Below are 16,933 nucleotides of genomic sequence, written 5' to 3' on the forward strand. Positions count from 1 at the left end.
CAAAAAACTTATTTCCACCTCACCCCCCTCTCTCTCTCTCCACCTCATCTCTCTCTACAACCCACCTCTCTCTCTCTCCAATTCACCTCTCTCTCTTCCAACTCACCTCTCTCTCTTCCAACTCACCTCTCTCTCTCTCCAACTCACTCCTCTATCTCTCCAACTCACCTTCATCTTCTCCGATTAAAGTCGCCGGCCGGAAAATATTCCGGCCGGCAACCTCCAAAAAAAAAAAAAAACATTTTTTTTTCCTCTCATCTCTCTCTCTCTAAAAACTCCGGCGAAGGGGGTTTCCCTTCGCCGGAGCCGTGAACAGACCAGATCTGGTCTGTTCACGGCAGACCTTTGAAGGTCATCAGAACCAACCCATACAAAAATAAGATGTAAAATCAAAAGTAAGAGAAGAGAGGAAGAATCAAAAGAGGGGTAACCTCATCAGAACCAGAAACCCAGATTGGGTTTTCATGAAAATTTCTAGAATAAGGGATAGCATCTTCTCTCTCTAACCAAGCCTCGCAATTCTCAACATCTCTACTGTGGGTACTATTTTGTTGGCTGTTACTGTTGTTCCTCTCAAAACCTAATTCAGGAAGATCTTCTCTGGATTCAGATTTAAAGGACTCACCACCCATGGAAGAAAAGTAGAAGGATTTAGTCCAGGTATGAACCATGGCTGCATTTTTAGCCATATCAAGACGACCAAGAAACCCAATCTCGACAATAACCACAAGGGCAATAAGTATAGGCATTAGATTCGACCATTTCTTCTGTTTATTGTTGTTGTTTATAGTTGATATTGATGATCAAAGGTCTGTTTATTGTCCATTGTTCCGTCAATCTTCTCGTGTACAATTATAGCAAGAAGTACAAGAAATCTGTCAAAAACAATCACCTTGACTACAAGAATCACCTAATAGAATCACCTAATAGAAATAGTCAACTATTCTGTCAAAACAATTCTGGTCAAAACTATTCTGGTCTCCTTATTGTCATTTATAACATTGAAATACTAAGCTTCAATTAAATGAGCAAGAAATCTGATTCTTTTAGGTGATTCTTTGGCCATATAGGGTCAAAACTATTCTGTTATCAATGAGGGGTCAAAACTCATTCAAGAAATTTTTTTTTTTGGAGGTCGCCGGCCGGAAAATTTTCCGGCCGGCGACTTTAATCGGAGAAGATGAAGGTGAGTTGGAGAGAGAGAGGAGTGAGTTGGAAAGAGAGAGAGGTGAATTGGAGAGAGAGAGGGGTGAGTTGTAGAGAGAGATGAGGTGGAGAGATGAGGTGGAGAGAGAGGGGTGAGGTGGAAATAAGTTTTTTTAAATGTTTTAAATTTAGAATTAAGAAGGGTAGTATTGACATTTACTTGAAAATAGGGGGCCATATTTGAATTTACGAAAAAAAAGGGGGCCATAAAGGAAGCTGGTCACAAAGTAGGGGGCCATATAGGAATTAACTCAATATGTAATGTATAAAAAAGCATTGTCCATCTCACACTAAATTTGTTTGGAGTTCTTCTTTTATTTTCCAAACAAAGACCTAATATCTTTCAACAAAAAAAAAACAAAGACCTAATATACTTAACAAAAAAAAAAAAACATTCTTTTCCAAATTCCAAAAATAACTAAATATCATGCTTATTTCATGGAAAGGTAACTATTATCTCACAGAACAAGGTTCCCAAAGGCAATGCATTCAGCTCAAATATGATATGACAATAATGTCCATATGTAAATTTTTTTTTCTTTTTGTTGAAAGATGTTGATATGTAAATACTCTGCTGTGAGTTGCAAAATACAAGTCTTCAATTTAAAACTCGAGAAGGCATGCGAGCACGCGACTTTGTATCCAACAACATCTTTATACAACGCGGAAAGAATTTGATATCCGTTTCAATTCCTTATAATGTCTTTTCCATTGAAGACCTGCAAATATTACAACATACTTCATTTCAAAAGAACTTTGTATTCTTTTTATATGCGTAGTTCAGTCAACTAGCCCCCAAACTTTGGTCATATCGACTAAAAATAATTTGATCATTTGAATTTTAAACTCCAAATAGCGTTTGAAGGATGAAAATATGGAGAGGTCCACAGCGGTCTATATAATTAAAAAAATTTAGGACAGTTTAATAAATTCAGGGTTTACCATTTCCTGTTGGTCCACAGCGGTCTATATAATTAAAAAAATTTAGGACAGTTTAATAAATTCAGGGTTTACCATTTCCTGTTGCACCGAATAGATAGAATCTATTTCCTGCTGCAGTTGCTGATATAAGAATATGAGGAGGCTCCAACTCGTATTGGTAATATTTTCGTCCAGAGTGTTCTACTACTTCCATATTTTGAACCTTCCCTTCTACATTCTCACCAATAACTTCAGGTCCAAACGCATTTATCACTTTATCTGGAGTTCCAATCATCTCGATTTTCACATCATCCCCAAGATCTATTCGACACAAAAAATAAACATTGTACTATTAAACAATTTTTTTTAAGGTATGAATAAGGACAGTGTAGTGTGGCGGGGTGCGGTTTGTGTGCCACCACTGGACCCCCACCACAAAGAGTCCCTATAATAGGGGCTCTTTGTGGTGTGGGCCCAAGATTTTGGGTAAGAAAATCTTGGATCCCCCCGTTACTTTATTTCTTCACTGTTTGGATAAAGGACCGAGATCAAAGTTTCACAATACGCCCCAAAATCCAACCACGCCAGTAAGAAGGAGAGAGAGAAAAAATAGAGAAATGAGGGTGGTGTTCGGAAATGATGGTGGCGGTGTTTGGAAGAAATGCAGGAGGAAAGGAGAAAGTAGAAGAAATATTTTTCTTTCAAGAGTCGTCGGCAATGGATGTCTGTTGCCACCAAGATATAAAGATTCCACGGTTTGTAATAAGAAATATCATGATTTTAGGCCTAGTTGGTTTAACTTTTACCCTTCATCAGAAAGGAAACAAAATGCCCTTTGTCAAAACTTACTATCAGTGAATCGAAGAACAGGAGCAACAATGACAAACAAGCGCCCTGCTTGTGAGCTTGCAAATCTTAAATCGATCTCCGTACCACCAAGATCTGCTATTGATACTGGAACCTATACAGAAATGGTCTCAACAGCAGATGAAGATAGTTAGAATAATTGGGCTAACACAATGCCTATGTTGCAACTAAAAGCTTTTCCTTCACTTATCAGTCGTGTTCCCTTAACAATAAAATTCCCCATACTGAAACTCATTTTCATATATTGGGTTGCATGCCTGAGTGGAACAATGGCCATTTCGAAATGGGTGATGACAGTCTAGTCCAAAATATTTCAAACATGACATAAATCTTACTACTGTGAAATTTTCTCATCGTTTGAACTATATACGCGTTGTATTTTTATTCTTTCGTCCAATTTTTGTCCCACTTGGTTTTTCTGACGAAGTTTTAATCAGATAGCTAAAGCGTATTTCACACGTCTCTCGGTCTTCACGATTCGGTTCTTGTTCTTTGGTCAGATTTTTGTCCCACTACGTTTTACTGATAATATTTTTACTGAGACAATCATTGCAGAGACAGTGATGGTCATCAAGGAGGAGTGTTTTCAATAATGACGATGTTGCTGCCCTAGCATCATGTGGAAGTCAATTTGGATTGCTTGACAAGAGGCGTCTAGCATAGGATGAGGTGCTTATAGTACAAAACACTAAACCGAAATTCACTTCACCTCCCATGTATACCGAACTACCGAAGTACAAGACACTTACAAGTTGGTAATAATATACAGAGCCACCATATAAACTGTGGTTACTACTTCTTTCTTATCTCTTTATAGCTCTCTCTATCCCCATTCCCCAATATATATACATGGAATAACATAGACGAAAATATAAAAACGGTATATATATTTAGAACCAGTGATAGTAAATTACCTCTTCCCAGTCTTGAGGAACCAAGAAAGAGTAGGGAATGATTGGACTCCATCCTACACCATGCCCTCCAGATTTTTCATCTGGTCTTCGATATGTCCTCCAACCTGTCTGAGTAATTATTTCCTTGTTCAGAAGTATAATTATATGTTCGATTGAAAGGCCCAAAGTACCATATACAAACTATACATTTAAATTAGAATTCAACCTTGGTCATCAGGTTCAGATAAACCAGGAACTCTTCCAGCTAAAAGACCTTGTTTCACTACTGCTAAGCCTTCAGTTGGAAAACCCATGACTACTGATGAAGAAAGTAAAGAAAACCCAGATACTAGAGCTGATCTTCTTTTCAAATTCCCATTAGACCTAATAGTTTCATCATTTGAATCTGTAGGAGCAGTAGTTGCTGCTTTTGTTCTATGTGATGAACAGTGCAATTTCTGTAATGAATATGGAATATAGAACTGGTGTAACTTCTTTATTTCTCGAGAATTTACCAAATGAGAGGGTAATTGGTAATGATGATCATATTGCAAGCGAAATCGACAACTTGTGAAGACGGTGGTTATCATCTTCTACAAAATAAGTTCTTCTTTTTATATCTTTAAGAGAGATGACTAAAGAAATTCAGTTTCTTTTGATGATTTCAGGATGAAGAGAAGATGAAGTATAGGAGAGACTTTGTGTTACAGTTAAAGGCAATGAGATCAGATATTTGTGGACATAGTAGGCTCTGTTTTATGTTGAAAATAGTCCATTTTTTTTTTAGTTGAAATCTGTTGAAAATAGTCCATACTTTATGACATAAGTTGTTCGGGCCACAAAATTCTCTCCTTTTTTTTTTGTTTTTTTTGTTTTTTTTTACGAAGAGAAAAACATTGCGTGTTTGTACAAAGATGGCCCGTACAAGGAACTTACTCAAGAAATTTGGTTGACTGCTTACAAATAATAAAGCAGATTTTTTTTTTTGAAACAGAAACTATAATTTGATTAATATTGAGTAGTTAAGAGAAACTATAATATCATTAATAATCAGAAGTTACATAAGAGATAATACATGATGGAGTACTGTTGAGTTCCATTCTCCATACAGATTCTCATTCAATACCAGAGCGGCCAATCATGTGCGACTCAATTACAATCCCTGGGGCAAAAGAGAAATTGGATTGATATAAAGTAGCTCTTGTAATGTTCGATGTCCGAGAGGAAAGGTTGTAATTGTCAAGGAGGATCAATTGTATGAAAGTCTCTGAGTGGCTTTCAATTGTAACTTTCGAAAAGTTATGCTTTAAAGGTGGTTTTATTCCCAAAGTAAAACTGCATGGGCTTCAACAATATCAGATGTAGAGCAACAAAGTCGACATGATAGACGAATGAGAAATTCTCCACTCGAGGAACGAGCAACAAAAGTATAACTTTCTCCTTGATTGGAACATGCTCATCCACATTTATCTTAACAAACGAATCAGTTGGAGCAATCCAGTGTGGTTGTACTATTGGATTCCAAAGTTGTGTTTCTAGATTCATAAGGTTGGACCCCGAATTGTCTAAGATCATTGTTGATATTGATGATAACCCTTTAAATGTTATATTACAAGGTTTCAAAAATAACTTTGTTGCGTTCTTTCCAATGATTCCAGAAGACACTACAAACTTTATTGAACATGGAGTAGTTATCACTTTGGTTCAGCCACCATTAGAGGGAGAATAAGACTGTATTTCCTGATTACACGGAGATGGAGGTGAAAGTTCAAATGAGACTGTAAGAGGCGGTTTAGATGGTTATGGCTATTAGCGGTTTAGATGGCTATGCCTATAGGCGGTTTTGGAATGGTGTAAGAGGCGGTTTCTTATGTTTCCAAATTGTGGCAGTGGGCGGTTTCAAATTCAATGGTTGGAGTCGGCTTATATTATATTTAAATAGAGGTTTGAGTGCCACCACTACATCAACATCACCACAACAACAACTCAACAACTCTTCTTTAGAGAGAATTAGAGAGAGAGAGCAAGTAAGAGAGAAATTTTGTTCATAGTTTTGAGCGGTGTTTAATTTCTCGGTCGTCGAAGATTTAGTATAGAAGGTTAATTTCTATACGGTACCATCTTGGGACGAACTTGCGGGTTGTGTGAGTCGTCTTCATCTATCCTTCAATAAAGATTTCTTGTTCGCCCGAGGACGTAGACTTTAAAGCCGAACCTCTGATGGGCCTAGAAAGGTTACCCTAAATAGGTCCCCACCCGCAAGTGCACGGATGTCAAGTTGTAATTTTCCGGTAAGACCGGTTCGTTCCTCAGAGACTAAGTGAAACCTATTCTAAGACTTGGAAGTATCACGGTTTTTCTTTTTAAAATTGAGTTTTTGGGATAAAATAATAAAATACTAAAACAAATGTATGAACTCAAATGGGGGGAGATGACCTGGGGTTTTAGAATCCATCTTAACATTTATCAATGATAATCTAATCATGCATATCTTTTTATCACTCAAGTTTTGGTAACCGAATGTTCCAAACCCCGGAAAATATTCTAATTAAAGCCGAACAAAACTAAAGTCTAAACTCGAAGTTTTGAAATACCGAAGTCGCAACTATTAACTATCAATCTATAAGCATGACTCATTAAAGGACTTAACCTAAACATGAACCATCAAATCAAAAGCATAGCTAATGAAGAAATCTTCCTACACCAATTCTACGAATTCAATATTATAACGGTTAAAGCATTTAAGATATTAAGCCATGAGAAAATTATCAAAATCATATGTCAAAACTTCATCGAAATTCCTAGATTGGGAGATTAGTTACTCATGATGGAAGAGATAAAACTAACAAGTATGAATAATAAGAGGGAAAAGATAGAACTAAACTTTTCTCGCTGAATTTTCCCTGTTGCAGCCAAACACTCCCCTGGAGAAAATAAATTTCTCGTCTTCTCGGAAGTATTTTCTCTCTGGGAAAACTATTTCCCAGAGAGATTATTGACCCAAACGTGGTCTTCTTCCTCCTCTGATTTTTTCACTTCTTTTTCTTTATTTCAATTCAGAACTTCAACCACCAAAATTGAAAAAGATGATATATTAAATAGCCAGAAATTGAAATACAATTCTTTCTCAAAAATATCTCTCTCTCTCTCTCTCTCTCTCTGTTTCTTATTACAGTTACTCTCTCTCTCTCTCTCTCTATTAATCTCCCTTTCTCTCACAAAAAGAAGAGATTTACAGAAGAAGAAAACTCAAAAATGGTAGATGTCTCTGGTTCTCTCTCTACTCCGATTTATATTTTGGTTGAGCTTTAGAGAGGCTCCTCCCAAGATGAGATGCCTCCACCTGTCTGTTCTTGGCTGTTTTATAAGAGAAGAAAGGAGAAGAAAATATTAGTTGCAGCTCTCATCCCCTCATTCTTTCCTTCTTTGTTATTTCATGTAGCAGAAGAAGAAATAAAATCCGTCCCTTAACCGAATTCTTTATCTCTCAGTGATTCTCATCAATCCAATCCTCTCTCTTCTCTGCCTCCTTTCGGTTGGGAAAGATTTCCTTCCTTTTATGGTTTCTCGTGTATCCCTGTTTAGAAAGTTCGATCAATATCCTCTCTCTCTCTCTCTTTGTTCTTCACGGTTTATTAAATCTCCTCAATCTCTCTCTCGGTTTCTCTCTCTAGAATCCCTCTCAATCTTCCAATCTCTGTTTCCATTCTCTAAATTTCTTTCCTTCTCTGTTTATATGTTGAGTAAAGAAGAAATCTCTCTTTATCCAGCTCACGATCCTTTCTTTGATTTCATCTTTATTTCTACTGTAGACAGAGAAAATATCTCACCTTCTATCTCTGCTATCAAAATATTTGTCATCTTCCCATTTCTAACACAATCCCTGGTTTCCTTTCTTTCTTTCTGATTAGGAGATAAGAGTGAATTAGGTCCTTTAGCCGAGACTCCAGCTTGTTAATTTCCATAAATCCCATGCTCCCATCCTTGTTTAGTTACAACAAATCTAATAATTCAAAACAACTTCCACAAAAGTAGCTACAAAAAAAAAAACGCACCATGTGCTGGTTAAAGGGCTTAGATACGGTGTATCGCAGTTGACTATAATAAGTTGCATCACAATTTCAAGTGCAGCCATTTGTTGATTTATTGGCAGCGACCGTTTGATGCGCTTTTGGGTACGGGGACACCACGAGATCGGATGTACTGAATCAGAACCCCTAAAGAATTCCCAAAGCACACCCGTCTATGACCGAGAATAGCCCACGTAACCTTTCCACCACCTGATCTGGTTCCATCTTGTGCGCCATGTGTCACTGAAAACCCTAGGTTGACTTGATTTTGACCACAACTTTGACACGCTCCAATTTTCTCATCCGGACTCCGATTCGACTCTCGTTTTCGCCATTGGGTTCGTCTTGGACTCTACTTTCCATCGAACCATTAATATTAGCCAAAATTACCAGAATACAGAAATGACCAAAATGCCGCGAATGTGTCTTTCGCCCACTTTTACTATTTTTCACACCGAACTCCGTGAAAGACACCTGAGAAAGAAAATCAAACAAATCATCAGAGTAACCGCTCGAATTGGACTAACTAACCCGTGTTAAGGGATTCAGATGAGACATGAAAATGTCTCATCAACCTCGTTAAATTCTGTTCGCATATTTGATTTTGGCTTAGCTTTTCGATTAATTTTTCAGGATCGGATCAATTTCTAGGATAGGTTCGATAGCTTCCGCGACTTTTAGTAATAACAGAGACCCAAAGTTGTCTTACCTATGCACAAGGGAGAAATTGATGCTCTATTGTTTCCTTAAATTGATGACAACAAGGGAAAAAAGTGTTGTGAATGTTGACAAATCGGTGAATGTTCATTCTTACAACAATCCACGAAAGAAATAATTAATTTCCATGTGAAACACCGAATCTTTGGTAGAAGGCTGAAGTTTTTGTAAAATCGTGACTAATTGAAAGACTGTGATGCTATTTCATCATAATTTGGATTGAGAAGTTCTTGATAGCAAAATTTAGTAGAGAATATCCCATTTTTTTGTGGGCTTCCAAATAAAGTTGTCTTCCTTTTCGAAATGTGGTAGCCCAATACCTAAAATTTTAATTGAAATCTCTTGAGGAAATAATGATTAAATAACTGGTTCCCTCCATTGTCTTGTTGCTGGAACAGTCAAGTCTTTCGCCAAACTTATATTAGTGGGCCAATTGCGGGGCTTTATAAGATCTTCAAAACGACTCTCAAACCCAGGTTCAGTAAAGATGTTTACCGAACTACCGTTGCCAATTTGCCATTGACAATTTTGGAAAATAAAGGACGTGTCTAGAGTAAAGATTTCCATAAAGAATATGAAGTTGATGTTGGAGTTGCAGTCCAAATAGTATTTCATTTCAAGTACTTTGCGGTGAGAAGTTCGACCCATTTCGATGAGGGGTTTTGGTGAGAAAATGCCAAGTAATTTTTGCTAATAATTCTTTGTTCACCAACTGTCCAACTCTAACCTTGTAAAACCCAAGCAGCCTACCCGTTTTAGGAGGCAGATATCTATCCATTCGATAAAGTGTAACTTTCGAGAGTCTTCATAATGTCTCCACCAAAATTACGTTCAACCTTTTCCATCTCTATGATTACTCCAATAAGATCTTACTCGACTCATAAAAAAAATCGATAAATAAGCAAGTATGGATTTAATAGTCTCCTTCCTTATTGAGAGATTATTTTTTGTTTCCACTAGACCATCTTGCCTCAACCATTTCTAGTAAAATTTGATATGAATTAATTCTTGTTGAAAGTGTATTGAATATATGGGTTGATATGGAACTGGGTTTACGATCCGCAAACCCGCTTACAAGGGTCTTGACACAGAATTTTGGACTCGTTAGCGGAGCTGATTACTGAGACAGGGCTGGTGTGGACGGGTAGAAAGTCACACAGTTAGAAAGATTGATAGGTGGGCACCAGCAACTAGGCTTCAGGCCTTCAAATAGACGGGTAAACGGACAGAAGGTCAATCTGGTAGTCGGGTAGCGGGGTAGGCTGATACGGGAACAAAAGTGTTGGATCAACCAGGACTAGAACAGTCAGAGCTAGAAAAATCAGAACTGGAGCAAACAATGCTGGAATACGCAAACACGCCTATCAATGGGCTGAGCGTTACCTTACTGAAGTTGGACCAATCAAATGGCTAAATATGGTCTTTAAAGACGGTTCTCGAAGACTTGAAGAGTCATTTTTGTTTTTATTATTCGGCATTAAATTTAATCTAGTATTTTTACATTCATGTATCAAACTAAGCTATTTCCAATGTATCTAGTTTCTATGCATGTAGACTAGCTTTTATTTCTCTTTCAATGTATTCTCCTCTATATAAGGAGGCTTATTATCAATGGATAAATAAGAAAACGAATTGGAGAAATCATAGAGCCTTTTGTGACTTTTGGATTTGTTTAGATCATTTCCTTTATCCTCTGATTTTGGAAGAGCCATTGGTGGTAGATTTCGAGCTTCTTTATCATCTGGTGGTGGCAACTTTATCCATGTGTGGTGTTAGCTCAACCAATTTCTTTATCACTTTGTGGTGGCAACTTTATCAATGTGTGGTGATCTGGATCTTCCGATTTGCTCTGTTACGATAGTTACAGTCACTCTGTACTCACGCTTCCGGCAAAACGCATTAAGTGGTATCAGAGTAAATCCGGGTTAGTGGAGTGAAGTTATTTATCCTGTTTTTATCTAAAATGGATTTTCCAAGCAGATTGACCCTCGACCAAGCACACGCTAAGCGTATTGGTAGAGAAATGGAGAAAATGAGGCAGCAAATGCAGCAAATGGTTCAGACTTTTAATGACATGAATATGCAAGCGCAGCCAAGGAGACAAGAAGTAGACAATGATCGTTCATCTTCTAATGACGAAATACGTGTTTCTCTTGATTCTGATTTTGATCCTAGTGTCAAGTCTGAACGTGGGAAAAGGAGAAGAGATAATCGTCCACATCAACAACATCGTAAAAAAGAATTCGAAGTTGATTTTCCTGATTTTGAAGGTAATCTAAATCCAGATGACTTTCTAGATTGGTTAAGATCGATGAGAGGGAATTTGAGTATAATACCTATAACGATGAGAAAGGGTATAAAATAGCAACCTTGAGGCTAAAGGGTTATGCTAGCCTTTGATGGGATACTCTTAAGTCGCAACGTTTAAGAGAAGGCAAGACTAGAATCAGGTAATGATACTATGTGAAAGAGACAATAGAGTGTTCAAATTTGACAATTATTTTAGTTTGGAACATGGACTAACGGTCAAATGTGATGACTTGACAAAGGAACAAATCTCTAACAATTGTTGGGTCTTTAACAATAATCCCAACTCTCATGCCAACTAAATGTAGAAATTTGTTGAGATCCATGGTTTCAGTATTTTAGGCCGGATCCTTATTTTCTCGAAGAGTATCAATCATCACAAAATAAAATAAAAATAAACTAGTTTTTTTTGTTGAAAGAAAAAAAAAGTAAAAAATAAATAAATTACTTAAGTGTAAGAAATAAATAAGTAAATAAAGTAAAACTTATATACTAATACAACTATATGAATATCACTTGCAAGTGATTTTCACTTAATAAGTGCGGGCCGACAATTTTATGCCGTGTGTTTTTTCACTTAATAAGTGAATATTACTTGTAAGTGGGGCAAAGTAAGTGCAAAAAAGTAAGCTCCAATTTGGAGCTTATTTTTTGCACTTACTTTCTAAGTGCTACCAAAAGGAAAAATCTTAAACAATTGATAAGTCAAAAAATCTTTTTATGACTTTAGCGATGACTCTTTTTCTTCTTCACTCATCCTTCACCTAAGCTTTTCTCTTAAATTTTTTTCACATGGCTTCCTTCATTAATCACGGAATAACCCAATCTCCATGATGCAACGTAAGTTCTTTCTCCTTCATATTTTAATTACTTGAGGTTAATATTTTCAACACAAAGTATTCATGAACTGTAATTCTCTTGTATTCAAACTCGCGAGCATAATGAATTAGTATGAAATGCTAATATGTAAATACCATAAAGTCAAAATAGATAATTTCTCATTTTTATGACATTTATAATTAATATAAAAACAAAAGTCAAGCACTCACAAGCAGGGGCGGCCTAGGCCCAAAGCAGCCAAAGCGGCTGCTTTGGGCCTCACTTTTGGAAGGGCCCCCAAAATTCAGTTTAACTAAAGGCGCTCCTAGCATGTACAAAAAAAACCAGCAAAACCAACTGTGGCCCAGAAGTATCGTACTAGCTTATCGGCTTGAAGTGTCAACAACTAAAAGGTGGATTATAAACACATGTGAGGAAAGGAATTATCATAGTAATAATCTTGCAACTCTGGAGGAAAGAAGAATGTGTACAAACATATTTAATTCATCTCTATATAACTATATGTAAATTGGATCTTCTTTTGTATCATATAGTTGAGGTTTATAATTTTTAATTATGTTTTTATACTAATTTTTCTCTTAAAACAAAAAAAAATTATTTTTTCGTAATTAGTGTGAAAAGGCCTCCAAAATTATCTTCGCTTTAGGCCTCTCAACCACTTGAGCCGACCCAGCTTACAAGTGATAGAAAACAAATGTCATAGCACTTACAAGTGATATCGCTTACTAAGTGATTATCACGTAGTAAGTGGTAGCACTTATAAGTGCTAAAAAGTCAAACACCCTACTAAATGTAACTCGAAATTAAAATTAACCATTAAAGTCCAATTTAAATTAATATAAATATAGAAAAAAAAACGCAAACAATTTTTTTTTTAAAATAATATATTAAAATTGTAAAAGTAAATCTATGGAATAAATATTACTCCCTCCACATTTTTTGTTTTGATTCCGACAGAAACATTTAGACTAATGCATTTTTTAAATTGTCTTTTGCAAAGATTGAAATTTTATGCATATTATACTTATATTTGACAAACTCATTAACAGACAAACAATATTTTTGGATAACGCATTATATTTGTTGTTAACAACATATGAATATATGTTGTCCACATTTTATATAACAAGTCACGACAATTATATATATTGTCAACATTTCATCACATGTCAGGACATTATTACATGTCGTAAACACTTAGTAGCCCAAGTGGTGGATAACGTTGACACAATTATGTATTTTATCGTGTTTATCACGTCTTTGATGTATCTATGTCATTGTAATGACTTTGTAAGTCAAATTCAAAAACAAAAATTTGTATATGTTATCAAGCGTTTATAATAACATATTTGTATTTGTTGTCAACATAGAAGAATAAAAAGGAAATAATGAAAAAAGTAGTATTGTCCTGTGAACAACAGCATAATCATATATGTTGTCAACAATTTAAAATGTATTACAAAATGATTTTTTTCTATATTAATTTTTTTCAAATGGGCCTTCTTTTTCTCTTTAAACCCCGATTTTGGGATTTTCATACATTCTCGTTTCATAGTGGATGCACCAATATCTCAGGTAGTAATTATTGGCAACAACTATTACCTCTTGCTTCAAAAACCTTTTTTTTCTCTTTCACAAAATATTCTAGTAAAATATGTACTCTGTTAGAACTAAAAGTCGCGAAAGCTATCGAACCTATCCTAGAAATTGATCCGATTATGAAGATTAATCGAAAAGCTAAGTCAAAATCAAATATGCGAACAGAATTTAACGAGGTTCGGCTTTAAAGCCTACGTCCTCGGGCGAACAAGAAATCTTTATTGAAGGATAGATGAAGACGACTAACACAACCCGCAAGTTCGTCCCAAGATGGTACCGTATAGTAATAACCTTCTATACTAAATCTTCGACGACCGAGAAATTTAACACCGCTCAAAAACTATGAAAAATTTCTCTCACTCTTGCTCTCTCTCTCTAGCTCTCTAAAGAAGAGTTGTTGTTGCTTGTGTTGGTGTGTTGATTACAAAGCACTCAACCCCTATTTATATATATTATAAGCCAAAAAATTGGAAACTGCCTATTGAGCCAAAAAATTGGAAACCATCCCAATTTTTGGAAACTGCCTATAGCTGCCTCTTAAACCTCCTCTTCAATTTTTAGAAACTGCCTCTTACAATTCTCCACCTCGTACACAATTTGATATACTTCAAATTTTGGACGAACACCAGGATACTCCTTGTAAGATATATTTGCTTCTTGTAACTTCATCCGACTGCACCATTTGACCATGGTTGCCTACGTACCCTTTTACAGGATCAAGCCTACCGTAGTTCTACCAACCCTTCACATAAAGATTATCTTGTCGCCATTACGCCCTTTCGGGCAACTTAACACGAGCCGATTTGTAGCAATTCCAGGCAATGCTGAAACTTGCTACACGTCACCACTTTAGTCAACATGTCCGCGGGATTCTCATCTGTGTGTACCTTCATAAGAGAAACATCACCTTCCTCTATGACATCTCGTACAAAGTGATACTTGACATCGATATGCTTAGTACGAGCATGATGAACCTGATTCTTCGCCAAGTGGATCGCACTTTGACTATCACACCATACATCCACGCACTCCTGCTTAATCCCTAGATCATCCAGAAGACCCCACAACCACAATGCTTCCTTCACACCCTCGGCCATAGCCATATACTCGGCCTCCGTAGTAGATAACGCAACTGTAGATTGTAACATCGATCGCCAACTAACTGGAGCACCATGTACCCTAAATACATAACCAGTAGTAGATCGTCTTCTATCTAGATCGCCAGCATAATCTGAGTCAACATAACCGCTTATCTGACAGGTGTCTCCACCAAAGCACAAACCCGTATCAACAGTACCCTTCAAGTACCTCAAGACCCACTTCACAGCTTCCCAATGTGTCTTCCCCGGGTTTGCCATAAACCTGCTAACCACACTGACCGCCTGTGAAATATCTGGACGAGTACACACCATAGCGTACATCAAACTGCCAACTGCACTAGCATACGGTACACGATCCATATGATCCTTCTCCACCGTAGTAGTGGGAGATTGTTTTCCCGAGAGCCTGAAGTGTGGTGCCAAAGGTGTTGACACCGCCTTCGCATTCTGCATCCCGAACCGAGAAACTACTCGTTCGATGTAACCTCTCTGATTCAAGTACAGTTTCTTACTTGACCGCTCTCTCTTAATCTCCATTCCCAGTATCTTCTTTGCAGCGCCCATGTCTTTCATCTCAAACTCTTGACTGAGTTGAGATTTCAACTTATCTATCTCCACCATGCTTCGAGAAGCAATAAGCATGTCATCCACATACAAAAGGAGATAAATAAAGTCACCTTCGCGAAGTTTCTTGATGTATACACAACAATCATAGTCACTTCTGCGAAAACCATGCTTTAGCATGAAAAAATCAAATCGTTTGTACCATTGGCGAGGGGATTGTTTCAATCCGTAAAGAGATTTCCTCAAACGACATACTTGATTTTCTTTGCCCTCAACCTTGTATCCCTCTGGTTGAGCCATATAAATTTCTTCTTCCAAATCTCCGTGCAAGAAGGCGGTTTTAACATCGAGTTGTTCCAGCTCAAGATCACTATGAGCAACAATACTCAATAGCACCCGAATAGAAGTATGTTTCACGACCGGTGAGAAAATCTCATTGTAGTCGACCCCTTCTTTCTGTGCATAACCCTTGGCCACTAGTCTTGCCTTATACCTTGTACCTTTGATCTCGGAAGAATCCTCTTTCTTCTTGTACACCCATTTACAACCAATAACAGACTTACCTTCGGGCAATGGGACAACCTCCCATGTCTTGTTCTTGTGAAGAGACTCCATCTCTTCTTGCATAGCAACCAACCAACTCTCTCTATCCTCCGCGGTAACAGCTTGTTTGAAGGTGACCGGCTCGTCGTCTTCCACCGAGAGTGCATATTCAACCAAATTTGCCTGCCCGTAATGCCTAAGAGGTTTGTCTGACCCTAACCTCTGTACCGGCTTATATAACCGTTTCGGCCTAGTGTGTACCGAAACATCCTGCTGTTGTTGTTGTAAAACTTGTGTACCTTCCCCTTGAACCTCCTCATGATCGGGTTCATCAATTTTCTCATCCTGAGTATTATCCTGATGCTCCACCTGATCATGATTCCTAGAAACCCGTTGGTCTTCGGCTTCTACTTCCACTACTTGAGTTTTAGTAGACCCAACATCACCACAACTAGGCACCGTAGCTTTCGCCATAGCTACAATAGATGACTCATCAAACACCACATCTCTGCTGATTACAAACTTCTTGTCTTCCGTACACCATAGCCGATAACCCTTGACTCCTGTAGCATATCCTAAGAAAATTGCCTTCTTTGCTCTATTGTCAAGTTTGTTACCTTTAACATGGTAATAGGCCGTACAACCGAAAACCTTAAGTCTCCCGTAATCTGCATGTTCACCTGACCACACCTCGTAAGGTATGCCGCCATCTAAAGAAGAATGTGGAGACCTGTTCACAATATAACAAGCTGTAGCAACAGATTCTGCCCACCATTCTACGCCTAATCCCGAATTGGAGCGCATACATCTAGCCTTCTCAAGTAGTGTACGGTTCAGTCTCTCTGCGACTCCATTCTGTTGAGGTGTGTTTACTACTGTCCAGTGCCTCACAATGCCTTCCTGATTACAAAACTCCTTGAATGCCCCATCCGTGTACTCGGTCCCATTATCCGATCTTAACGTCTTCAGCTTTCGACCAGTTTTGTTCTCAACCATTGCTTTCCACACCAGGAATGTGTTGAATACCTCATTCTTATGCTTCAGAAAATAAAGCCAGACAAATCTCGAATGATCATCAACGAATGTAACAAAATACCTGGAACCACCCTTGCAAGGTAACTTTGCCGGTCCCCAGACATCGGTGTGTACGTAGTCTAACACCTCTTTGCTCCTGTGCTTGCTTGTAGAGAACGTCACCCTGTGTGCCTTCCCGAACACACAATGCTCACAAAACTCCATGCAAGGCTTCTTCATGTCCTTCAACAAGCCTTTCCCGCACATCAGAGATAAACCCTTTTCTGACATA

General features: G+C 37.6%; 2 protein-coding genes across 3 annotated transcripts; both read right to left on the minus strand.

Moving 5' to 3' along the window:
- Window positions 1–389: 389 nt before the first annotated feature.
- LOC147537875 (putative fucosyltransferase-like protein) lies at window positions 390–749 on the minus strand. The gene has a single exon (XM_086642870.1). The coding sequence runs from the start codon at window positions 747–749 to the stop codon at window positions 390–392; it is 360 nt and encodes a 119-aa protein (XP_086498996.1).
- An 891-nt stretch (window positions 750–1,640) lies between these two features.
- Window positions 1,641–4,656, minus strand: LOC147537876 (thylakoid lumenal protein (Mog1/PsbP/DUF1795-like photosystem II reaction center PsbP family protein)). Of its 2 annotated transcripts, none has more exons than XM_086642135.1 (5): window positions 4,114–4,656; window positions 3,909–4,012; window positions 2,977–3,088; window positions 2,221–2,448; window positions 1,641–1,925 (listed from the first exon to the last, which is right to left on the minus strand). In XM_086642135.1, the coding sequence occupies exons 1-5, from the start codon at window positions 4,475–4,477 to the stop codon at window positions 1,861–1,863; spliced, it is 873 nt and encodes a 290-aa protein (XP_086498261.1). In that variant the 5' UTR covers window positions 4,478–4,656; the 3' UTR covers window positions 1,641–1,860. The 2 variants fall into 2 exon arrangements, with proteins under 2 accessions (XP_086498261.1, XP_086498263.1); XM_086642137.1 differs by having other exon boundaries at window positions 1,641–2,100; window positions 2,167–2,448; window positions 4,114–4,614.
- Between the last annotated feature and the right edge of the window lie 12,277 nt (window positions 4,657–16,933).

Source organism: Eschscholzia californica, unplaced genomic scaffold (genome assembly GCF_041429995.1).
Source record: "Eschscholzia californica isolate CP2 unplaced genomic scaffold, dmEscCali1.0.p SCAF_5, whole genome shotgun sequence".
Lineage (NCBI taxonomy): Eukaryota > Viridiplantae > Streptophyta > Magnoliopsida > Ranunculales > Papaveraceae > Eschscholzia > Eschscholzia californica.

Bases quoted from the DNA above. Each gene is read 5' to 3' on its own strand.
- LOC147537875 (XM_086642870.1), bottom strand. From the start codon at position 749: ATGCCTATACTTATTGCCCTTGTGGTTATTGTCGAGATTGGGTTTCTT.
- LOC147537876 (XM_086642135.1), bottom strand. From the start codon at position 4,477: ATGATAACCACCGTCTTCACAAGTTGTCGATTTCGCTTGCAATATGAT. The intron at 2,449-2,976 runs GTAAGTTTTGAC...TGTGTCGAATAG, and splicing joins TGTTCTTCGATTCACTGATA to ATCTTGGGGATGATGTGAAA. The intron at 1,926-2,220 runs GTAAACCCTGAA...TAATATTTGCAG, and splicing joins ATTCGGTGCAACAGGAAATG to GTCTTCAATGGAAAAGACAT.